The sequence below is a fragment of the Aspergillus ibericus genome (genome assembly GCF_003184845.1).
Source record: "Aspergillus ibericus CBS 121593 unplaced genomic scaffold BO80scaffold_67, whole genome shotgun sequence".
In the NCBI taxonomy this organism is placed as follows: Eukaryota; Fungi; Ascomycota; class Eurotiomycetes; order Eurotiales; family Aspergillaceae; genus Aspergillus; species Aspergillus ibericus.
In genome coordinates, this window is record NW_020292165.1 from 1 (window position 1) to 22,684 (window position 22,684).

General features: G+C 53.3%; 10 protein-coding genes and 1 non-coding gene across 11 annotated transcripts; 5 read left to right on the plus strand and 6 right to left on the minus strand.

Annotated features, from left to right (window-relative positions):
- BO80DRAFT_429600 (Tm-1-like ATP-binding domain-containing protein) lies at positions 1 to 1,160 on the plus strand (the record flags this gene model as incomplete). Its single annotated transcript, XM_025720508.1, has 1 exon — positions 1 to 1,160. A coding segment is annotated over one exon (1,160 nt), but the record flags the coding sequence as incomplete, so codon positions are not given.
- On the minus strand, positions 975 to 3,204 carry BO80DRAFT_429601 (adenosylhomocysteinase). Its single transcript, XM_025720509.1, has 6 exons — positions 2,980 to 3,204; positions 2,859 to 2,912; positions 2,681 to 2,813; positions 2,509 to 2,635; positions 1,862 to 2,463; positions 975 to 1,814 (listed from the first exon to the last, which is right to left on the minus strand). Exons 2-6 carry the CDS (start codon positions 2,895 to 2,897, stop codon positions 1,366 to 1,368), a joined length of 1,350 nt encoding a protein of 449 aa, XP_025570087.1. The 5' UTR covers positions 2,898 to 2,912; positions 2,980 to 3,204; the 3' UTR covers positions 975 to 1,365.
- Positions 3,205 to 3,665: 461 nt separating this feature from the next.
- BO80DRAFT_367964 (uncharacterized protein) lies at positions 3,666 to 3,909 on the plus strand (the record flags this gene model as incomplete). The annotated part of the gene is made up of 2 exons (XM_025716312.1): positions 3,666 to 3,812; positions 3,856 to 3,909. 2 exons carry the CDS (start codon positions 3,666 to 3,668, stop codon positions 3,907 to 3,909), a joined length of 201 nt encoding a protein of 66 aa, XP_025570088.1.
- BO80DRAFT_469110 (uncharacterized protein) lies at positions 3,840 to 5,342 on the minus strand. The gene is made up of 4 exons (XM_025722984.1): positions 4,521 to 5,342; positions 4,262 to 4,476; positions 4,126 to 4,218; positions 3,840 to 4,080 (listed from the first exon to the last, which is right to left on the minus strand). Exons 1-4 carry the CDS (start codon positions 5,146 to 5,148, stop codon positions 4,042 to 4,044), a joined length of 975 nt encoding a protein of 324 aa, XP_025570089.1. The 5' UTR covers positions 5,149 to 5,342; the 3' UTR covers positions 3,840 to 4,041.
- A 244-nt stretch (positions 5,343 to 5,586) lies between these two features.
- Positions 5,587 to 6,370, minus strand: BO80DRAFT_449879 (uncharacterized protein; the record flags this gene model as incomplete). The annotated part of the gene is made up of 2 exons (XM_025721771.1): positions 5,587 to 5,756; positions 5,806 to 6,370. 2 exons carry the CDS (start codon positions 6,368 to 6,370, stop codon positions 5,587 to 5,589), a joined length of 735 nt encoding a protein of 244 aa, XP_025570090.1.
- Positions 6,371 to 7,039: 669 nt separating this feature from the next.
- Positions 7,040 to 8,831, minus strand: BO80DRAFT_248080 (U4/U6-U5 snRNP complex subunit PRP31). Its single transcript, XM_025714615.1, has one exon. The coding sequence runs from the start codon at positions 8,681 to 8,683 to the stop codon at positions 7,130 to 7,132; it is 1,554 nt and encodes a 517-aa protein (XP_025570091.1). The 5' UTR covers positions 8,684 to 8,831; the 3' UTR covers positions 7,040 to 7,129.
- A 32-nt stretch (positions 8,832 to 8,863) lies between these two features.
- On the plus strand, positions 8,864 to 11,236 carry clf1 (putative cell cycle control protein (Cwf4)). The gene is made up of 2 exons (XM_025724518.1): positions 8,864 to 10,793; positions 10,845 to 11,236. The coding sequence occupies exons 1-2, from the start codon at positions 9,012 to 9,014 to the stop codon at positions 11,082 to 11,084; spliced, it is 2,022 nt and encodes a 673-aa protein (XP_025570092.1). The 5' UTR covers positions 8,864 to 9,011; the 3' UTR covers positions 11,085 to 11,236.
- Positions 11,237 to 11,410: 174 nt separating this feature from the next.
- Positions 11,411 to 11,483, plus strand: BO80DRAFT_t282. Its single transcript has one exon. It is a non-coding gene; the product is annotated as a tRNA-Phe (tRNA).
- A 443-nt stretch (positions 11,484 to 11,926) lies between these two features.
- On the minus strand, positions 11,927 to 13,319 carry BO80DRAFT_449882 (uncharacterized protein; the record flags this gene model as incomplete). Its single annotated transcript, XM_025721772.1, has 3 exons — positions 11,927 to 12,555; positions 12,678 to 13,248; positions 13,299 to 13,319. The coding sequence occupies 3 exons, from the start codon at positions 13,317 to 13,319 to the stop codon at positions 11,927 to 11,929; spliced, it is 1,221 nt and encodes a 406-aa protein (XP_025570093.1).
- Positions 13,320 to 15,709: 2,390 nt separating this feature from the next.
- BO80DRAFT_439116 (uncharacterized protein) lies at positions 15,710 to 17,150 on the minus strand (the record flags this gene model as incomplete). Its single annotated transcript, XM_025721069.1, has 4 exons — positions 15,710 to 16,563; positions 16,621 to 16,939; positions 17,004 to 17,020; positions 17,144 to 17,150. 4 exons carry the CDS (start codon positions 17,148 to 17,150, stop codon positions 15,710 to 15,712), a joined length of 1,197 nt encoding a protein of 398 aa, XP_025570094.1.
- Positions 17,151 to 20,493: 3,343 nt separating this feature from the next.
- On the plus strand, positions 20,494 to 22,605 carry BO80DRAFT_449884 (uncharacterized protein; the record flags this gene model as incomplete). The annotated part of the gene is made up of 1 exon (XM_025721773.1): positions 20,494 to 22,605. The coding sequence occupies one exon, from the start codon at positions 20,494 to 20,496 to the stop codon at positions 22,603 to 22,605; it is 2,112 nt and encodes a 703-aa protein (XP_025570095.1).
- Positions 22,606 to 22,684: the final 79 nt, after the last annotated feature.

Consider the following 22,684-nt stretch of genomic DNA (forward strand, 5'->3'; position numbering starts at 1 on the left):
CCCCCTCCCTCCTCCACATTCTCCCCTCCCTCCCCCGCACCACCTACATCCAAACCATAACCACCACTCTCATCCCCACCATCCGCACCCTCCACCAGCACTCCAAAATCCACACCATCATCTCCCTTGGCGGAAGCTGCGGCACCGCCATCGCCACAACACTCATGCGGGAGGCCCTCCCCATCGGATTTCCCAAGGTGATGGTCTCCACTATGGCGTCGGGGGATGTACAGCCGTATGTTCAGGAGACGGATATCACCATGATGTATAGTGTTGTGGATGTGGCGGGGATGAATGGGATTTTGGAGAGGGTGTTGAGGAATGCGGCGGCGGCGGGGGAGGGGATGGCGAGGGCTTACTTTCAGGGTTGTGTCGAGGGGGGAGAAGAGGGGGATGGGGATGCCGATGGGGGAGAGGGAGGTGGAGGAGGGAAGAAAAGGATCGGGATTACGATGTTTGGAGTGACCACGCCGGGCGTTACGAGGATTCGGGAGTTTCTTGAGGATCATTACCGAGGACAGTCCAACGAAGAATCAGCAGCAGCAGCAGCAGCATCAGGAGGGGATGGATGTGAAGTCTACGTCTTCCACGCGACCGGAGCAGGCGGAAAAGCCATGGAGCGATTAATCCGGGAAACCCATCTGGATGCGGTGGTGGATTTGACCACGTCTGAGATCGTGGATGAGATCGTGGGCGGGGTGTTAAGCGCTGGGTCGACACGACTCTCCGCGGCTGCAGAGAAAGGTATCCCGCAGGTCGTCAGTCTGGGAGCGTGCGATATGATCAATTTTGGGACCCCCGAGACGGTCCCGGAGCGGTTTGCGGGGAGGCGTATCTATGAGCATAATCCGACGGTTACTATTGTGCGGACGGATGAGGAGGAGAGTCGCAGGGTGGGCAGGTTTATTGCGGACAAGTTGAAGCAGGCGATACGGCCAGACAAGGTGGTGGTGTTGATACCGGAAGGGGGCCTGAGTATGATGGACGTGCCGGGGCAGCAGTTTCATGATCCCCAGGCGAATGAGGCCCTCTTTGACACCCTGGAGAAAGAGTTGCAGAATACTGGAATTACGGTCACTCGACACCCCCGCGATGTCAATCATCCCGAGTTTGCACAGGCCGTAGGAACCACCTTGATTAAACTATTGGATGGTTCATAGTATTACAAGACAGACAAAGATTCAATCAATTAACCTATGTAGTGGTATCATCCGCACTGTTGAATGCAATACTCCACCCTGTATCCAGAAACCAGCGACTTTTATTTGCCGTTGAAGACAATGCTTTTGAGCCCCATGTTGATAAAGAACCCTTTATGTCGTCGTAACATCGTGAATGTTGAAGCTAGGTCAGGTCTTAAGTAGTTTAGTAGCGGTAGTGGTCGGCCTTGAAAGGTCCAGTCACCTCCAGACCCAGGTACTCGGCCTGGACCGGGGTGAGCTTGGACAGCTTGCCGTTGACGTGCTCCAGGTGGAGCAGAGCAACCTGCTCATCCAGCACCTTGGGGAGCACGTACACACCCACGGGCTTCTTGCCCGAGGTGCCGAACTCGACGTACTTCTGGCCAAAGGCAACGTCCTCGGCCTTGAACAGAGCAATCTGAGCCAGGACCTGGTTGGAGAAAGAGCAGGACATGACGAAGGAAGAGTGGCCAGTGGCACAGCCAAGGTTGACCAGACGACCCTCGGCCAACAGGATGATGTGACGGCCGTTGGCCATGGTGTAGCGGTCAACCTGGGGCTTGATGTTCTGGACCGACTTGGCGTTGGCCTTGAGCCAGGCAACGTCGATCTCAATGTCAAAGTGACCGATGTCTGATTCGTTAGCAACAGATACAGAGAGGGAAAGGGGGGAAGCATACTGCAAACAATGGCGTCGTTGCGCATCACTTCAAAGTGCTTGCCAACGAGAATGTCACGGCAACCGGTGGTGGTGACAAAGATCTGACCCTGGGGAGCAGCCTCCTCCATGGTGGTGACCTCGTAACCCTGGACAGCAGCCTGGAGGGCGTTGATGGGGTCAATCTCGGTGACCAGGACGCGGGCACCCATGCTGCGCAGGGCATCGGCACATCCCTTACCGACATCACCGTAACCGGCAACGACGGCAACCTTACCGGCAATCATGACATCGGTGGCGCGCTTGATACCGTCAATGAGGGACTCACGGCAACCGTACAGGTTGTCGAACTTGGACTTGGTGACCGAGTCGTTGACGTTGATGGCGGGGACGAGGAGCTTGCCCTCCTTGAGCATGCGGTACAGGTGGTGAACACCGGTGGTGGTCTCCTCGGACAGACCGTAGCAACCCTGGAGCTGCTCGGGGTACTTCTGGTGAACGAGGGAGGTCAAGTCACCACCGTCATCGAGGATGAGGTTGAGCTTCTTGCCATCCTTGAAGGAGTTGAGCTGCTGCTCCAAGCACCAGTTGTACTCCTCCTCAGTCTCACCCTTCCAGGCGAAGCTAGACCCGTTAGCGAGGCCGTGGCAGCAGCGGTAGCGAACTTACACAGGGACACCGGCGGCGGCAATGGCGGCAGCGGCGTGGTCCTGGGTGGAGAAGATGTTGCAGCTGGTCCAGGTGACCTCGGCACCAAGAGCAACGAGGGTCTCGATGAGGACAGCAGTCTGGATGGCTAGAAGAATTAGATGGAGTCAACGATACCGAATAGGAGACATACTCATGTGCAGGCAACCGGCAATGCGGGCACCGTTCAGAGGCTGATCAGCAGCGTATCTGCGGCGGATGGCCATGAGACCGGGCATCTCAATCTCGGCGAGCTCAATCTCGCGGCGGCCAAAGGCGGCCAGGGACTAGGATGGTCAATGAGATCCCAGAACTAGGATGGATGAACATACGATGTCGGCGACCTTGAACTTCTGAGCGGGGGCAGCCATGGTTGCTATGTGATGCTACTTAGGTTAGCACGAGCAAGAGACGAGATGAAGAAGCCAGACAGAGGAGTAACAGGTGGCTTACAGGAAAAGGATAAGCAGAGAAAGAGGAGATGGGAGAATGGAGGGGGGGAAGAGAATAAAAGGACTCGGGACAGAAGAGAAGAGGGGACGAAGGATTCAGCAGACTTGGCCAAGGCTGCGGGGCGGCTGTGGTCGGACTTTCTGTTGCTCCGACCTGCGTGCTGACGGCGGCCCTCCTGATTGCTTCAGCAACTCCGTACGGTGTACTATTGATTCGGACCCCGAATGTCCTGCGCCGAATCCTCTCCTGAACGAATCTCCGACTGATCAGCAACGGTCGGAGGGTCCCCAAAACCCCACCTGTTACAACTGGTGCCGACTATCGGACGCGTTGGGCTCCAACCAGGTGGCTACAACTCCAACCAGCTCGTATGCCTTGGGTCTTACATAAGAATCCGGCATCAGCAAGGGATGGAGCCACGTTCAGCATCCTGATAAAGGTTCAAGAATTCAAAGCGCTCCGACCGATCGTGGATCGTCCGTCGAGTGATGCTCCAAAGTAACAGTTCTTATCTCGTAACTCTGTCCACTGTCCAGACAGTTCTGTCCACGTAATTGCATCGCCAACGAGCTCCCTGCAGATCGCCCCTACGGAATGCAGCCAGTCCAGTGACATCAACCGGCTTGCAAGGGGTGTTCACCTTCGTTCACCCCTCGAATCGTTCGTAGAACAACCATACCACCAAGATGAAGTCCGTCTTGACAGTCTTTTATTGTCTGGGTCTATGTCTGCCCGCTCTGGCTACGCCGCTGATGGAAATCACCCTCACCAACTCAACCTCCTGTCAGACCTACGGAGGCGATAGCATAGCCAATCTGGTTTGTCGCGATACAGTAGGTGATTCGGGCCAATTCCAGCTCCAGGCTGATCATTCAGTGCATTGAGCAGGGTGATGGATGGACTGGGGGATACTGTGACGACCAGCAGTAGGTTTATCCTATGTTGAACCAACAATACTGACGATACTAGAATCTGCCATTGCACGTTCAATGTTTAAATGAGCATACCGTGGATGGATCAATAGACACAATCATAACAATTCATTGATAACCTCAGTCCATGTCAAACCCCATCATTAAACCGGTAAAAGTTCATCCATCTCTACACAAGATTAGCCTCGTACCAGCTTCCAGAAAGCGCACCCACCTTATCATACGGCCGGGACGAGTCTGCAAAGCGCAGATCGGTCGCCAGCCGAATCACATTGTCCGGATCATTGTTCACCGTCGACGCGTGGATCTACCTCATCAGCATCAGAATTCAATCGCCGCGGACAACATACCATATGAGGCTTGTGCAGCACCACATCCCCCGCTTCGTAGGCCGACACCAGCCAGCGACGCCCGTGCTGCTTGGCAAACTCCGCCGGATTCTCCGACAGCATCCCCGTGGACATCATATTCGAGTTGAACGCATACTTGGCCTCTTCCTCTGTCAATCCTGCCGCCACGGCCTTGGCCGTAAAGTCATCCTCGATCTTCATGCCCACAGAGTCACCTACACCCGTCAGTCTCATCCATCTGATGTCTCACATCACCTACTATCTTCCAGATAGATCAACCCTCCTCCCGTCAACTTGATATCCCCGATGGGCACCCATGCCGTCACACTGGTCGGCTCGCCATGTCGGATAAAGATCTGATCGTAGTGCACCCCAATCGGCTTCGTAGCAGGGATGTTGTTCCGCAGGAGGGTGCGTTTGAACGTCAAAGTATTCTGTCCCCAGCCAGTAAACTTGGCGATAAAGTCATACAAAGCAGGATGCTGACACAGCTTCTCCGTATACCAATCCTTGTAGTGGGCTTCGATGGCGCGATCGACAAACTGGGCGGCGCTCTCTCCGCCCGGGCGGCCGTTGCCGCCTGCAGCGCCCGCCCCGATCCCCGGGTAGTCATCGGGGGTCTTGTCGGGGTTGAAGATGCCCTCCACAGGGTCGGAACCGTCCTTCAAGACCCCGGTAGGGGCCAGGTAGCTAAAGTATTGTCTGCGGGCTTCGAGGACGTCTTCGCGGGGAAGCACTTGCTTGAGGAAAAGGTAGCCATCTTCATTGAAGCGTTGGCGGAGTTCGTCGAGGGGAAGGTTGGGGTCGGAGGGCCGCAGCAAGGCGGCGTTCTCGGAGGTCAGTGGACCGTCGCTGACGGTCAGAGTCTGAGACAATACACCAGGCATTGTGATGAGGTGATGATCGATGGGAGGATCTGATCAGACCAGGCCTGGGTTTATATCCCTTTGCACCCTTTGTGACGTATAAGGGTCTGGGATGCCCCGCATTTGCGGATTGGCAATCCATCCAGCAGGGAGACATTACTTATTGAAGACTGTGCTGTGTCCTGCGTGCTGTGTACTGAGTACTAGTATTGTCGATTGCGAGGGATCGGGATCAGGATCGACCCCACCTCCGCGTGGAAAGATACTCCTTTGAGGGGTGCGGGCAGTCCCACCGCGGGCAATGTTGCCCCTTCGGGCCAGCCCAGGCCCCAGGATCCGATCCGAGATGGATGGAGGGATGGCCAGGCACCCAATGGCTTCATCAAACAGCAATGCATTAATCACGGGGTATAAACTCTATACATAAAAGGCACCATCAGAAATGCGATCCAACCACGGTTACGCCTCCTCCCACTCGGCAATCGACCACGTCCCAACTCCCTCTCCCACCACCAGTCGCAGCGTGGTAAATTCAATCCGCTCATACAATTCGCGCGCTGCTCCACGTGCTCGCTTATGCCACGGGCCCGTTCCTCCCAGGCGCGCATCCTCCCGACTACGCCAGATGCCTACTGCAGTCAGCATATATACGATGACCCCAACTATCGGAGCACTCACAAGTAGCCAGGTTCCGTCTCTCTTCATCCTTCGTCCCAAACCAGTACTTCAGTAATCCCCCGCTGGCCGTCGCCTCTTGATGTGAATGGGCATCCAGCGCGTGCAACCGCTCCGGGTCAGCGTCCGCACGCAGGACCGATCGAAACACCACTACATAGAAATCTTGCGAAGTCCAGTGATACCCCCCGGCCTGAGACAATGAGCGCAGAAAGTCGAACACGGCCGTCCAATTGAATGACTCCGTGTAGGGGGCTGTTGCATAGTCTGGCCGGATGGGCTGGAGGATGGTCAACGCCTTGGCGAGTAACTGGTTGGGGTGATCGAGTCGGCGCAGGTCCAGCAGGTGCGCTGGGTCGTTGTACGGTGATACGATGAGTCGATCATCCGACAAGGCCGTCGTGGGAGGTCCGAATCGCAATTGCAGCGAAGCGGAGGCGTGGAATTTGAATGCATCCGGGTCGGTCGTGATGAGCGTATGGTGGAAAAGCGAGTGAGATGAAGCCTTCACGGGGACGGCCTCTGACTCCACCGTTGGGACAAGAGGTTCGACGATGCCGGGGGCCATGATCTGCTTCCGTCTATCTGGAATCACAACGCTAAGGAACGACAATAACGACTGTATGCCAAAGGGGAGGGAGAGAGAAAAGTCAGAATCAGTCTGAACAGGAGTGGCATTTTAAAAAACGGTGAAAACAGGTCAACCACGGAATATCAAGCACGACAGGCCCACCGGATTCACGCCCATGGAAGAAGATTCCTCCAAAAGCACGCCATATGCCGCGGTCGAGTCGGTCAGCCGGAATGTTCCACAGCCGGTGCATGATTGAATTTTGGTCTGGCCGTGCCTAGATGATCGTCGGCTAGTTTATGCTTATCATCGCGTCCCCAGGATTCAATAATTCACTATACCAAATGACGAGTCGGGATGATGTTGAACCAGGAACGGTCACTTGATCCGTCAGCTGCCATAAAGGATAAAGAAACCAGGCCACGCGATGAAACGGTGCTTCTCATTGTTCTTGCCACATTTTTCATCAATTAGGTTTTGCTTTCGGAACGATCGCACGACATCTCTCCCAGGCTTGCGCCATCTGTGGGTGCGCTGCCATCGCCAGCCAAGAATTTCACCATCCGCCTGAACCATGGCAATCAATTGTGTGGTTCACGCGGAACCGACACCCTTGCGCCAATGCCGGCACTGTCGCGCAGATTCAGAAATAGCACTGGTATTTGATTTAATCCTATCATACAGTTCTTGATGGTATCATGAAACCCGGTTATAACGCCTTGTGAATGCTCGTAACCCTAAAAAGATAGCCGCTCGTTACTGCTTCATCGGCGGCGGTGGCGGGGCCATCTTGCCCTCGCCGGTATCAACCTTTTTCTTCGGAGGCAAAGCCGGAACCTTAAAGCCTCCACTTCCCCCCTGAGGCGCGGTGGTCTGGCCACCCACCTGGGTGAAGGTGCCGGACTTGAACCATCGGTCCTCCTCCGCCTTGCGCTTCCGACTCAATTCCGCTTGCACCTTGGGGTCAACCAGCTCCAAGCCTTGCACGGGCGTGAAAGCGATAGTACTGGCAGTGCCTGCAGACCCTCCCAGAGAGGTGCCAATGCCCGAAGTCCGCAGACCTTTGGCGTGCAGCACGCTCGCCGTTCCACTGGCACCAGGACCGAATGCGCGGAGAGAGGTAGATGTGCCACTGACGGGGGTTGCATTTCCCCATCCCTTGTTGTTTTTGCTGAGCTTCGCCCGGGTTCTCTGATCGATCTGGGTCGCACGGATCCGCCCATCGTTCTGCTGACCGAGCATACCCAGTCCGACCGTTCCCTCGCCAGTACCATACCCAACTTCTGCCTCTTCCCTACCGAAAGCAACCCGATTCTGCGCCTTACGGAGCTCCGTCATAGCGACCGCTTCCTTGGCCTTTCGAGCCCGTCGTCCACCTCGCTTGCGGGACGGCTTGTCATCCGGGGCCGGTAGCGCCTTCACACCCGAGTTCGGCGCGGGCTCCGTGAGTTTCTCCAGTCGCTGGAAACACTGCTGTTTCAGCTCTTCACCCAAGGAGCCATCGGGACTGTATTTGGAGACGTCCGCTCGAGTAGCGAGGACCATCTTAGCAGAGACGATGCGGATAGCCTGCCGCTTAAGATCGTTCGGAACACCCTGGATGATCGGCGAGTTGTAGAGAAAGCCCTGAGATCGGATACCGATATTCGTAGCAAAGCCCAATCCTTCCGATCGCTTTGAGCCCTGGGCAGCCAGGTTACACGCGGGTATCTTCGCCAGCTCGAGTAGTCCTCCTGTTTGGTTCAAGAACTGCGCGGCCGTCTCCGGTCCGATCAAAGCCGCCAGGTTGGGAGCAATCTGGCTCATCCGCGACTGAATGCTCTCTGTAAGGGCCGTCCGTTCGCGATCAAGCTTCAAAATCCGCTCGCAGGTATCAAGCACTGTCTTCAACTCGGATTCCGTCATCTCCCGGCCGCGGGTGGTCGTACCCTCCACCGCAACTACCATCAGAGACGGGCCGTCCAGGATCGACCGCAGTGGCACGCCAACCATGTTGTCCGGGGAGGTCGACAGGGCTTTGATGTCGTTGAGCGGGCCATTTTTCAAGATGGCAACGGTTTTCGCGTAGTCGATAGGCGTGGTGACAAGCGTCTCTAGTTCAGGGAATCGGATCGAGTAGTGGTCGCGTAGCACTTTGTGTAGGCGGGTCAGTTCGTCGGCGGTCGACAAGGCGACGTCAAACTCATTGGTAACCTCGGGGGCCTGTGCCAGCTGCTCCTCATCCACACCCTCCCCCTCGAGACCATCGTCCAACTGGAGATCCTCGTCATCGTCTTCGAAATCTCTCAGCAGCTCCTCGGCGTTCGACATGATGGCAAGCGGTGACGTGACCAGCAAGCGAGCTGTGAACGCAGGATAATAAGATGGAATGAGGTTTCCGCAACTGCTTGCTTTTGCCGCTGCCGATGCTGCTGAGTCAGCAACGGCTCGAGGTGGCGCGACGGACCACTCCCGCAGCGTGTCCGACTTTGGCTCAGCGCCGATCCAGAATCTCAACTGCGCCAACCTCGACTACCGTGACGGTAGCCAGCAACGCCATTGGTTTGGTCTATCCGATCGTGTCTTCATCGGACCCGACTTGCCCATCCCACGCCATCAGATACCTCTGACCGGGTCGATTTTAACCACACCAGCCACGATGGAGTCGTCTCGCGGCCCTCCCCGGGTCAAGAACAAGGCCGCGGCGCCTGTCCAGATCTCAGCGGAGCAGCTGCTTCGTGAGGCCGTGGACCGCCAGGAGCCCGCGTTGCAGGCCCCGACGCAACGCTTCGCCGACTTGGAAGAACTGCACGAATACCAGGGTCGCAAGAGAAAAGAGTTCGAAGACTATGTGCGCCGAAACCGGATTAACATGAACAACTGGATGCGCTATGCGGCATGGGAACTGGAGCAGAAGGAATTCCGTCGGGCGCGTTCGATTTTTGAACGGGCGCTGGACGTCAGCCCGACCTCCGTGGTACTGTGGATTCGCTACATCGAGTCGGAGATGCGGAATCGCAACATCAACCATGCCCGGAACTTGCTCGACCGCGCCGTGACGATCCTTCCCCGGGTGGATAAGCTCTGGTACAAGTATGTCTACATGGAGGAGACTCTGGGCAACGTCCCCGGCACGCGACAGGTCTTTGAGCGGTGGATGTCATGGGAGCCGGAGGAGGGCGCTTGGAGTGCATACATCAAGCTGGAGAAGCGGTACAATGAATTCGAGCGGGCGCGGGCCATCTTCCAGCGGCTCACAATTGTTCACCCCGAACCCAGAAATTGGATCAAGTGGGCGAGATTCGAAGAGGAGTATGGCACGAGCGATCTGGTGCGGGAAGTCTATGGCATGGCGATTGAGACGCTGGGCGAGGACTTTATGGACGAGAAGCTCTTTATTGCGTATGCGAAGTTCGAGGCGAAACTCAAGGAGTATGAGCGTGCTCGGGCGATCTACAAGTATGCCCTGGATCGACTCCCTCGTTCCAAGTCCATGACGCTGCACAAGGCCTACACGACCTTTGAGAAACAATTTGGCGATCGGGAAGGCGTGGAGGACGTGATCCTGTCGAAACGCAGGGTTCAGTATGAGGAGCAACTGAGAGAGAACCTGCGGAACTACGACATCTGGTTCGACTTTGCCCGGCTCGAGGAGACCTCGGGCGATCCCGACCGGGTTCGCGACATCTACGAGCGCGCCATCGCGCAGATACCACCCTCGCAGGAGAAGCGACACTGGAGACGGTACATCTACCTCTGGATATTCTACGCCATCTGGGAGGAACTGGAGGCCAAGGACGTCGAACGGGCCCGTCAGATCTACAACGAGTGCCTGAAACTCATTCCCCACAAGAAGTTCACTTTCGCCAAGATCTGGCTCATGAAGGCGCAGTTTGAAATCCGACAGATGAATCTCCAAGCGGCCCGGAAGACGCTCGGCCAGGCCATCGGCATGTGCCCCAAGGATAAGCTGTTCCGGGGATACATTGATCTAGAACGCCAGCTGTTCGAGTTCGTACGGTGCCGGACGCTGTTCGAAAAGCAGATTGAGTGGAATCCGTCCAACAGCCAGTCGTGGATCAAGTACGCCGAGTTGGAGCGCGGCCTGGATGATACCGACCGTGCGAGAGCCATCTATGAGCTTGGCATCGACCAGGCGACTCTGGATATGCCCGAGTTGGTCTGGAAATCATACATCGACTTTGAGGAGTACGAGGGCGAATACGACCGAGTCCGACAGCTCTACGAGCGTCTTCTGGAGAAGACGGACCACGTCAAGGTCTGGATCAACTACGCGCGGTTCGAGATCAACGTGCCCGACGAGGAGGAAGAGGAAGAAGAGGAGGAAGAACGGCCGATCAGCGAGGATGCCAAACGACGTGCTCGCGCCGTGTTCGAGCGGGCCCACAAGGTGTTCAAGGACAAGGATCTCAAGGAAGAGGTAAGCCGCCCACTCTCAGATACCACCCATGCCAGTCTAACTGTTTTACAGCGCGTGGAACTCCTCAACGCCTGGCGATCATTCGAGCACACGCACGGCTCGCCGGAGGACATCGACAAGATCGAAAAGCAGATGCCGCGGCGGGTCAAGAAGCGACGCAAGTTGGACGACGACCGGTACGAGGAGTACATGGACTATGTATTCCCGGCGGACGACCAGTCGGCGGCGAATCTGTCGAAGCTGCTGCAAAGAGCACACCAATGGAAGCAGCAGCAACAGGGTGGCGCATAAGATACTTATATTCCGTAGGGGTGACATACATAGTAGGGTTATGGCAGAGATACCTAATAATCCGTTGACTCCAACCCTACCTCGTAACACCGGTAAAGGGTTGAACAGAGTCGATCCCTCCAAGCCAGTATCCCAGAACAAATCAATCTACCTATACCCACCATCTCCCAAACCACCTATCCTAATATTCCTCTATACTCGGTCCCATCACATAACCAACCCCCACGTACCTATCATCACATACCAACGTCTTCCCTTCCATTCACTTATCCACCACCTCAATTCCAGGAACATATAGCCTAATCCTCCAGCTCAACCCCATCACCGGGACGATGGCGCATCTGGGAGCGCGTCAGACTGAAGATCTGGAGGTGGCCGGTTCAAGCCCGGCTCGTCCCATTCTTCTTTTTTTTCCTTTTCTTTTTCTTCAACTTTTGTTGTTGTTGATGTTATTTTAGTCATGCTCCACTCACCCTACCTGGTTGATAGAAGTAAGTGGTTTTGGTTTTTTGTACTCTGTAGAGATGGGGGGCTTAGGGTGGGGCATGTCTATTTGGTAGGTGGCGGGGATGGGGTGGATTCTTGAATATTGGGTAGGGTTTGGGTTTTAGGATGGAGGAGTGAGGGGAAAGGTACTTGGGGTATTCATATTATTAGGAACTGGTTAGTTTATGATGATATGTAAGGTTTGAAGTCCATACGTAAAGTTAATGTATCAATCACGTTTGGGAGGAAGGGAAGTATTAGGTTAGCAGTCTGTAGAGGGAGGTAACCAAAGGAAAGCTGCATACAGTAAGCACGCAAACAGGTAAAAGGCAGCAAAATTCTCACCTAAGTCTTCTTTATGCCGACTTTCCATTCTTCTTCTTTTTCTTTATCGCCGGCTCCTCAGGTTCCTCGCGAGCTTCCTCGCGAGCCTTCTCGACGAACTGACGTCGAGCCTCCTCATATCGCTCTTGAGTCAATTCGTGATGCTCGAGTAGGACCTGCGCTTTGGCTAATACCGCATGCTGCAGGTTATCACCAAGGTCGAATGCCTCTACCGCCGGGTTCAGAATCCCTAAGATTCGACGCCCGTCTAATGATGGATCCTCCTCGTTTTCGGGAGTTCGATGCTTGGTCTGGGTAACTACGAGCTCGGAGGTCCGATTGAGAGTGGCTCCCAGACTCGCGAGGGTCTTGTATTGGTAGGACCCGTAGTTCGAACCTAGGGTAAACGCCGCCTGATCAGCGAACCGATAGACCTCTAGCAGCGCCTTCTCGCGTTCCTCTGCCTGTTCGGGCTTCACGTCTCGCAGGAGCATCTGGAATGGCCGGCTAGAAAGCATGGCGGAGGTGAATGACGAGACGGCTTCTTCGCGCCGCTTTTGAGTCTGCTGGCAAAGTTCGAGGTCTGTGGCCTGGTTTGGGAGGGTGGAGTGGGAAAGACGGACGGTTTCTGTTTTCCGACGACTGGCTCGAAGGGGGTTTGCTGTCGTTTGGGGTCAGTATTGAAGAGAAGCAGAGAAGAGAAGCAGAGAAGCAGAGAAGCAGAGAAGCAGAGAAGCAGAGAAGCAGAGGAAGAAGGGTTTGACATGCGGGTGATCATCTCACTTTTTAAGAATTGCTGGTATAGATGCTGCAGACGCTGTGCACAGGATATCGAGCTTTCGATTTCGTCGTGCTGATCCGTGTCGCCCTCAATGAACCAAAATGGATTTTCGAAGAACCTTTCCATGAGGTCCTTGGTCAACATCGTTTGGGCGACCAAGTTCAGCACGTTTCGACGGATCGGATACGGAAACGACCCCATCAGGGTATCCCAGTCCAGATCCTGCACCCAGTAACCCGCTAGGCGATCGAGGATGCCCTGCTTGTCATCGGCGCTGAGTTCTGCAAGGTCGACCAGCTTCCTCAAGGCATAACTCTGGCACCAGGTTTGCGCGGAGAACAAAACGCCGTCCAATTCCTGGCTCATGTCCTGGGGAACACAGGACAGCCAGGCAAAACCTACCGATCTCAGGATTCTAAGTTGTCGACCATACTCCTTGCGGTCAATGTTTGCTACGTCCTGGAGAGTTGCAACTTTTTGTTCGAGATCAGCAACTCGGTTCTTGAGGACGGCGTTTTCGGTCTGGGGGGAGGTTTCTTTGTCTGGGAGAGGGTCCGTATCGCCGGATGCCTCCTAGAGCAACAATCAGTCATCTTCTCTATAGTGGTCCAAGGAATCCTTACCCTGGCTGGGATTTCGTCCATGATGGAAGTTGGGGATGTGTAGAAGATGATGTGCAGGGTGTAGCGGGCAGAGGATACGAAAAAGCCGGGGGATGGGAAGGACTCTTTGTTCCCTCTTTTCTTCTTTCTTTCAGCCCGCTTTGAAACTAGGTATCCCAGTCGACATACTACCCGGGAACCTATTCAAATATGTCTAGCATGCAATGAAGCTGAAAAGTTATCACATCTACAAGTAATTCCAAAAGCTCTTGGTGGCGTTACTGTCCAGCGACAAAATGCCGGCTCAATTACGATGTCTCCTGTAAAGGACTGCATGCAATCCTGTCTCTCCGTCGAGAGGTGTGGACGATCGTTCAACCTCACTGGCTACTGAAGAAGGCGAGTGCTGCCCAGCTAAATGTCTTAAGTACTCGGGCTAACGCTGTAGAAGGAGAACCACCATGACGCAGCCCATGCCACTGGGCCCACCATTGCAGAATTGCAGACACGTGCGAGTTGATGCGCCTCCCTGTAGACTGTCCGACGTGACGCCTGATTGTGCAGGAGACACACGACGTCTCTATAATATCTCTACTTCTGCCACCTTCCTCTCGAATGGATTTCTGGAAATCAAGTTTACGCCGGGGCATACAATTTGCAGGAGACAGAGTCAATGGGTATAGACTGCAGGATACTGACAATTCCTTGTTTCCTACAGTTGGGATATGTAGCTAGATTGGCAATCCTTAATGAATTAATTATATTTTCGATCTACTTTACAAGTCGGATTCACACCCTTCCTCTCTTCTTTATGATTGTCGTTCACCGCAAACGCCCAGCTATCGTGGCCTTGCCTTTTTCTTTTTCTTCTTACGCCCTTCTTATAGGGGAGACCGTTGGGTAAGATTTCTCATGGCTGGTATGATTGGAATCTTACTTTCTTTTCTTATTCCTTGGTCGTATTCTTTTCTCTTAAAAAAGAAGAAAAGAAATACTTTCGCAGTCATTGACTTAAATGGACGGGTGTGTGTTGGGGGGGGAGCTTGGCATGTATGATGGATGGACCGATCACCGACCGAGATGGTATGAGATACTTTTCTGGGATAATGCGGAAAGTTTAGGCTTTAGTATACGATGACCGAAGTGATCCCTCATGTTCGTGAATACCTCATTTCAATTGGTAGTGTCGTGTTATTTCTATCAGTCTTTCACTCTAGTCCCTCTCGCACGTGATTTGTATAGGCAGTTGTTAGATATCTATACACTGTATAATACATGGTATTGTTCATCTTCAAATTGTAATCATCTATGCTAGATATTCTGGTTATTCATCTCCGTTTGTATATATGTCTCGGGGATCTGTCGGGGGGTGGGGAAAGAAGGGAAGAGGGACATTCGAGGTCGCACAGCATTATACTAATTAGACTCCTCAGGGATAAGGTTTCTTCAGGCCTCAGGGATGATGGTCCGATTTCCCCGGAAAAGGTTATTGGGGTGCAGCATAGTACTATATATGTTATCTGTCATGATGGACGTAGGGATGTATTTATATACTTTTTTTTTTTTTTTTTTCAAAGTGTACTGCTGGACTGTAGGTACCGTAGAAGTACTAGCTGTGTTGGTGGGTTTGGTATTCATTTCCTTCCTATTTTCCTCCTCGTCTTTCTCCCTTTTCTGCATGTGTGTATGTCGTCGGCTGAGTCGGCATGAACCTTGTCCTTCGTACCCGATCAACCAATCACCCTTCTCAAACCCGATGCTTGGGTAGTACTGAGTAGTGAGTACCTCCCCCAACGGCCCCAGTTTCTAGATGACTGTCCTCCTCTGTAACCCGACGAAGACTCGGCGACGGCGCATCTGCATCTCCCGCCTTCGGACCGGACAGTCAACACAAGCGAGAACCATAATCATTCCTGGGGAAAGGGGGTATGATGAAGAAGGGGTGAATAGGTCAGGAAGGTACTTGTTCGTGGGGTGAAGAGGGCTGACTGTTGGTAATCTTTTGACGGAATTACATGGTGGTTCGGGGGGAGTACTATGGTGTGAAGCTAGGTGGTAATAGGCTTTCGTGTAACCTACCTATTATTTGGTGAGAAATGTGGATGTATGTAGAGCGGTGCAGAAGAGACTAAGGGTTTCTTTGGAAATAGATACTTATGATAATATAATGCTATTGAGTTCCCGTCTGATATTGATAGAGGGTCTAATCGGTTCAGACCTCGTATTATAATCGTGGCATTCTGATGTTATCAGTTAAGATTATACCAAGTTCATAATATGAAACAATGCTAGGCCTATCAGAGATACAGTAGGAATGATCTGCAATACTTCTATGGAGAGGATACTAGTACCTGCATAACAGGGGCATTAGGAATAGGAAATAAAGCAATGAATGGAAGCGTACAGTAGATATTCAGCTGAAGCAGCGGAGATCACTGGACTGCTCTCTTTTTGGTAGCCGGACGCCCTCTTCTTTTCTTCCCTTCAAGTTTCTCCTCTGTGAACTGCTTCCCCTCCTTGTCTTCCTTGTTTTCCTCCTCTTCTGCGGTGTCTGCCTTGGTGATTCTTTTTCGTTTCCTTCCCTTCTTATACTCGCCATCTCCATCTGTTCTACTCTCCTCGGTTTCAAGATTTGCTTTATCTTGATTCTTTCTATTCACCCCCCGTTCCTTCTCAATTTTGTTCCACTCGGCTTGCCGCTTCGATTTCTCTTCACAAATTCTTCTCCCCTCTTCCTGTGCTTGTGCGTGCTGCTTCCTGAACATCTTCTGGTGTTGCTCCTTGGACATTGCACCATCCTCGACCACTGCTTTTAACCGTGCCCATCGCTCCTCAATGCCCATTAACGTGGTACCTCGCAGGCGTGACACGGCCGGCTGCGTAATGAACAGAATCCGACGCCCGTCTAGCCTTGGGTCGTCCGGCCATAAACTATGGTTAGGGTGCGCCTTCATCTTATCCGACCGATGAGAGAACAAGGGCGAAGTTAACCGCCCGAGATTCGTATACTCGCAGATCCCACGCGTTTGGCCAACACAGGTGGCCAGCTCTTGGGCTTCCTCGTAGTATGTGACGAGTTTCTCGTCACGGTCCGAGGCGTCGCGGTTCGCCAGTAGCATCCGCAACGGAGGGGAAGCAAGCATAGCGGACGCAAATGACCGGGCTGCTTCCTCGCGTCGTCTCTTCGTATGCAGGCCCAGCATAGTGTTCGGGGCTTGGTCTGTGGTGATCGATTTCGCGAGACGAACGGTCTCCGTCTTCCAAAGTGTGGCGGACCCCGGATTGGCTATGCATCTGGTCAGTATAGAAGGCGGAACGGGTGTGTGTGAAGAGGTCGTCTCACCCTCGAGAAATTGCTGGAACAGATGTTGCAGGTCCTGTGGGAATTTTCCCCGGGAATCTGTCTTGCCTTCAAAGTACCAGAATGGGTTCTCAAGCGATCGAGGGGAGAGACGAGGACAGAGAAAGAACCGGAGGCCCTTTGTTCGTCCCCAGCCAGCCCGGCTCCAAGTAACCTTCAACCAGACCGATCGTCCAAGATGTGAAAGTTCCTTTGAGACAACGGAAGCTGCCGTTGGTACACATCGTCCACCATTGGATTTCCTCGTTTCTTCCCATTCCCCGCCACAACCACAACACTCCTCCTTAGCTCTCTTCCGATCCTACACAATGGCAAATTCGATCATTGTTGCTATTGATGGATAATTGACTCTACTATGGACATACTAAGAATGACCGACGGACTGTATCAAATATATATCTAGTAATTAGGTCATTCAGTACACCTTTCTATACCTCTTCAATAGTTCTTATTAGCTTAAACTTCTCACTACTCACGGGTATTCGATTACTAGTAATTCTATTACTTTTCATTTCTTACTCTCCTATTTCTACTTTAAAGCTATCTTACTACTTTCTTCCTTCTCCCCACTTTTTTAAATACTATCCTTAGAAGAACTTGAAGATTATATACACTATACTTATAAACATATTATATATACCTAATAATAGTTTGTGATTATAACTACAGTTCCTACAGTGACTTCTAATACACATAATAGCTAATATCATCTATGAGTTATAGGATGTAATAGTAATACATATCTATTTAACTAATACTATATCTACGCTTTTAAACTCTTAAGCTAGTAAAAAGCTTCATATTTTACATTCATATAGTATAAAAAGAAAATATAACCCATTCTTCTTATCTTACTATATTTTTTTTCCAGCTGCTAATGATAACTAGCTAGATACTTATTAAGCCAGGTATCCGTGTTATCAAGCCCGTAGGCAGCGCCTCCGGCGCTGCCTTACTACTTGTTGGTAGTACGGAGTAGTACTAATGAAACCAAGTATATGGACCCGTTTTCTCGTATTCCTCCTTACCTAGAGTTTGTTGTCCTACCTATCTACCCCTCCTACAGGCTACTCCCTAAGTATCTAGCTCCCTCAATACGGCGGGCATCTAATCGTAGTGACGTGTCCATAATCCTCCTCCCCGACCCAAGCCTAGCCAAGCTAAGCTAAGCTAAGCTGGGTTGGGTTGGGTTGGAGACGTTGTTTGGCGTACTCGGGATGCTGCTACAGTATGTTGTAGAGGTGTTGTATATACTTGGTCTTTTCAAGGTTGGGTTGAGGGGGTTAGGGTCGGTGGTTGCTTTAGGGTTCTGGGTATACATTCTTATGAGGTATTTGTGGTTGGTGGTGGCGATGGGAGTAGATGGTTCGGTTTGATAAGTCAGGTACTGGTTGAATATTATATGGTTGGTTGGAGCGGGAGTTGAAGTGAAGTGGAGTGGGTTGTATAATCATGCTCATGCGATGATTGCTTACTGGGATGCGATAGAAGGTTGGTTTTCTATGTTTAGAAGAGTAAGAACTATGATAGGGCTGGTAGAGGGTTTGAATTGATGATAAGAATTGTTTATACTCCGTAGAGACACATTATATATAGAGATGAGTGTAGTCCGAACATAATCTAGGCTAGCTACTATCTCATGACTACAATTAGTTATTCAATGAGCAGGCTGAGAAGCTAATATAGGGCCATTGAGTATATCATTGCCTAAACTTATGTTTTCGAGGTTGAAAACATATCTGTATACTGCAATCTGAAGGATTACGTCAGGCTTCATCCTGCCGCCAATCAGCGGCGCCACCCCGAGCGGGGCGGATGAAACTGAACCCACCGGACGGCTCCCCGGCCACGAGTCAGTCTCGCTTCAGGTACCCGGCTCGAACATGACTAGGTCGCTGGTCCGGAGTCGATGGGATATGTGGTCGTCGGACCTATAAATAGACGGGACTGGAAATGTGAGAGATCCCGGAATATTTCCACGGGCGATATCTCCGGCTGCAATGGTGATATCCTAGTCCGGTCGGATTAATTGTACCTGCGTCATCCAGCCTGGCCGCGGCTGTTCCTGACTAGTCCCGTAAACCAATAATCGGGCTGCAGCGGGCACATCCTGGTCGCGCACGAGGACCAACGGTCATTCCATTTATTATGTACCTCCTCCGGGGATACCTGTCAGCTATTCAGTCCGTACTCCGTATTGATGCTCCGTATGCAGTGAGCAGTCCGAATACCCAATTTATATTAATTCAGCAGGGATGCCGCTGACTGATAAGCCCCCAGGATGGGACGGCGTAATCAGAGCACCATCCAGTGGCGGCCGTTGGACCTTGTCATTGCTCCATCCCTCCACGGTCCCCACTCTACATTTGTTTTCCTTTCGCACTTCTCGACATCGCTTCGGATCAAGGCAGCATCATTTTTGGTCCGATGCGATCGCATGTTTCCAGCTTGGTCGGCGAGCCTGGAGGACCAATCCTGCATTGCACGGTATCCTGGTCACTTCCCCTCTGATCTTCAGTTGCGTTCCAAGGGTACGAGACCCGTGGGTAACCAACGAAAGGATGACATTGGGGCCCAAGGGGTCGGACCTATACCTAAACCAGTTCCTGGCCCCTCGACGGGCTGACGGGCTGACTGGCTGACTGACTGACAACCTGGACAGGTGTTGGGTCATCCAACATGTGATGCGGTACATCCTTGCAGCCTCATGCAGGTACACTTCCATCGCCATGTAAGGACCTGTTCGGTTTCCCGGGTCGCAACCAAAATAACCCCCTCGAACGGGGTCGGAGATTATGGTTCAGGCGGGCGGGCGCAGGTCACTCGTGGGCGTCGATAACTTCTAGCTTCCATCTAGGTAGCCTTCTAGATTAACTAGATCCTCGGTAGTCCTTCGCTACTCGATACTTGCATGGCAGGTATGTAGTAGGTACCTGAGCGGGCAGAGTCGTCGTCCTGGATTGGTCGCTCCTGCCCATCGCCGCCTCCTCCTTTTTCGCTCCTTCCCTCCTGGTGTCTCTCCCACTTCACTGCCGTCCCTTCACTGCCTGCACTTGACTTCTTTCCCTTCCCTTCCCTTCCACACTCCCTCCTTCTCCCACCACCAACAGTGCTGTGCACTCCCACTTACGTATTAACTCTCGCTTGCGTTTGACTTTTCTTGATCATTGTCTTATTTTACTGGCTTCCCGTTTCGTTGCCCCCTTTCACATCGCCGATGCTGCCCCGTGCTAGCCGAAAGGGTGAGTGCTAGTGCTGGCCTAAGCTGCCCGCCGTCGTTTCACCCTCCACCGTTCACCCATACAATCCGACCTCCTCTCTGCCCTCTCCTGACACCCTCCTTCTCATCCCTCCGCCCGCTGGCTTTTTGTCCCTCTGCCTGGCTCTGCCTGGCTTCCTATCTCCTTCTTTGCGGCCTCGCTTCCCTTCGTTCTTTCACGTTTGCTGCCGATTTGATATCGTGCACTCCGTCCATCGTTTCTGCTGTCCCCCTGAATTTCCCCAATTGACACCCTCATTGCCAGGCCGCCATTCATTTCTCACCTAAAGCCCATCCCTTTTTCAATCGTATCGGTCGTTCGGGTTTCCATATACCTCATCTCACCAGCATACCGCGCATTCTCGCTTGCGATCCAACCATCCGCTGCCCCATCCCAGCCACTCGCGATCAACCCCGGTGGCACCCTTCGTCCGACCGCGTCGACCATGCGATAGTGTTTCGGCAGTCATCTTTCATTCCTTCTCCGTCCTTGCGCCTGCGTGCTGACCTCGGACGGCTGGTTGTTTCCTGATCGTCTTCGGCTGGCACTCTCGAAGAACCTCTCGTTTCTCCCCCCTTCCTCGGAATCATTCGATATGCTCGTTCCGAAACCCCCTGTGGATTTGGAAGGCCACTGCTCCGCTCTATACGACAACACTCTTTACACCTACTCCGCCAACGGCTTCGCATCGATACCCCTCGAGCGCAATGGAAACTGGACCGAACTGACCATGGGTGAGGCCGTCTCGGATGCGGCGTGTGTGATAGGCGGCACCGATGGCGATGAAACCAAGCAAGCTCTCTACGTAGTCGGCGGAACTGGCTCGTCGAGTCAACCGGGCTTGCAGCGATATTCCTTTCAAGACAAAAAATGGACCACAATCCAACCCCCGCAATCGGTGATGGGGAACCGCACTCGCCACAAGGCCGTCTACCTGTCGAATTCCTCGTCAATCCTGGTTTACGGCGGTCACCAGACCGACGAAGATGTCGCATCCTCCGATACATACGTCCTCAGCACGGTCTCGCCGTACTCCATCGCGGCTCACAATGCGACAGAAGCATCGCCAGCCGTCGCACCGGTTCTCCTGCCCTGGAATGGTCGCGAGGCAGCTTTGGTGGGTGGCACGACAACCCCCAAAAAGGTCCACCTATTCGACCCCACTCTGGGCTGGTACAGCTCCAACGTGACACTAGCCCAATCGCTGTCCACTGGTGTGCAGTGTGCAATCCTGGACGGATCCGATGGCAGCAAGGTCCTCGAAGAGTTCGACATGGACGTGGCGCCCAACACGGTCACAAGCGTGGTGTTGGTGAATTCGTCCGGGAAGGATGAGAATCCCGCTACCGCCTTGAGTTCCCAATCTTCGCGTAAGCGCAAGAGAGAGATCACCCTCAGCAATTACCCGACTTACGATAGTAGCTTGGCGGGATCCACAACACGGCAAAATTACTCATTAGCCCAGGGAGAGGATGGATTGGTGGTGATCTCCAGTGGCAGTGGTACCGACTCCTTAGCCATATTCAACCAAACCGCCAACAGCTGGGTCAACGCCACGAAGCTGTTTTACGGTGACGAGAGCCAGCAGCAGATTCTGGGATCAACGACGACTACGTCCTCATCAACGGCAACTTCGACCAGCAGCGCCTCTTCCAGCCCTGCAGCCGGCGGTAATTCGTCCGACAACGATGTCGGCACCATCGTCGGCGCCACCCTGGGAGCCATTCTGGGCGTCGCAGCCTTTCTGGTGATCATTCTGCTCCTCCTCAAACGCAAGAAGCAGAACCTCAAGAGAGCCAGAGCCGAAAATGATAAAGATCGGCTCAGTTTCCAGGATCAGGGCGTGGAGCCTTTGGCCCAGTCAGCATACCCCATGGCGAAAAGCCCGGCGCCTCTGGCAGCTTCCTCGGTGGATTCGCTCGCAATATTCTCGGGCAAGGTGGGGGATGAAAAGACACCGAGGGCAGCTGGGGCCCGCCCTGCCTATGCACAGAATTCGACTCCGCTGAAGTCAAGTCCGCTGACCACCATCCACTCCACTGGAGAGTCCTCCTCACCCAGCATATACTCAAGCGCTGCCCTGGAGAAGGAACTCGGGGGGCAAGACTCCAACCCTGGGGGTCGACCGGGCGACCGCAGGACCGATGAAGGGTGGAGTCGGTACTTCCAGGACAATAGTGCGACAAATCTGGTCGGGGTGCAGTCTCAGAACCTCCAGCCCCCCTCAGCGGCAGCCAAGCCGCAGCCGAAAGGCTGGGCCATGAAGACCCTCACGCCACTGGATTTCGGGTTCTTGGACGAGCCCAAGCCTCTGGGACAGGTGATCAGCGGGAGCCCCACCACCGAGCATGCCTCGTCTATCATATCTTCGGAGGGCCGCCATGTGGCCATCCAAGAGAGTCAGTCTGCTCGTATCTCTAGCGCTTCCTCGATGAGTGCCGAGTTGGAGCGTGACTCATGGCAACAGCGCAGCTGGGCGGGCCGGCCTCCAAGTAGCACCTACAGCAGAAGCTTCTACAACCCCAGCACCCATGTTCCGTCAATAGCAGCGCCATCCGACAGTGACTACCGACTGTTTGACCCGTCTCGCACCAACACCCGGGGGTCTAGCATCCTCATACCCGAAGTCTCGGAACCCATGCCCACACACAATGCCACCAATGTCAATGAGGACATGAGCTGGTTGAACCTCCATGCCGATCGATGAAAGCCCCCACGGCATCTCTCGGACCTGAAACGCGACCAACACCTTCCTTGCAACGTCACATCTGTTCTACCCTCCTTTA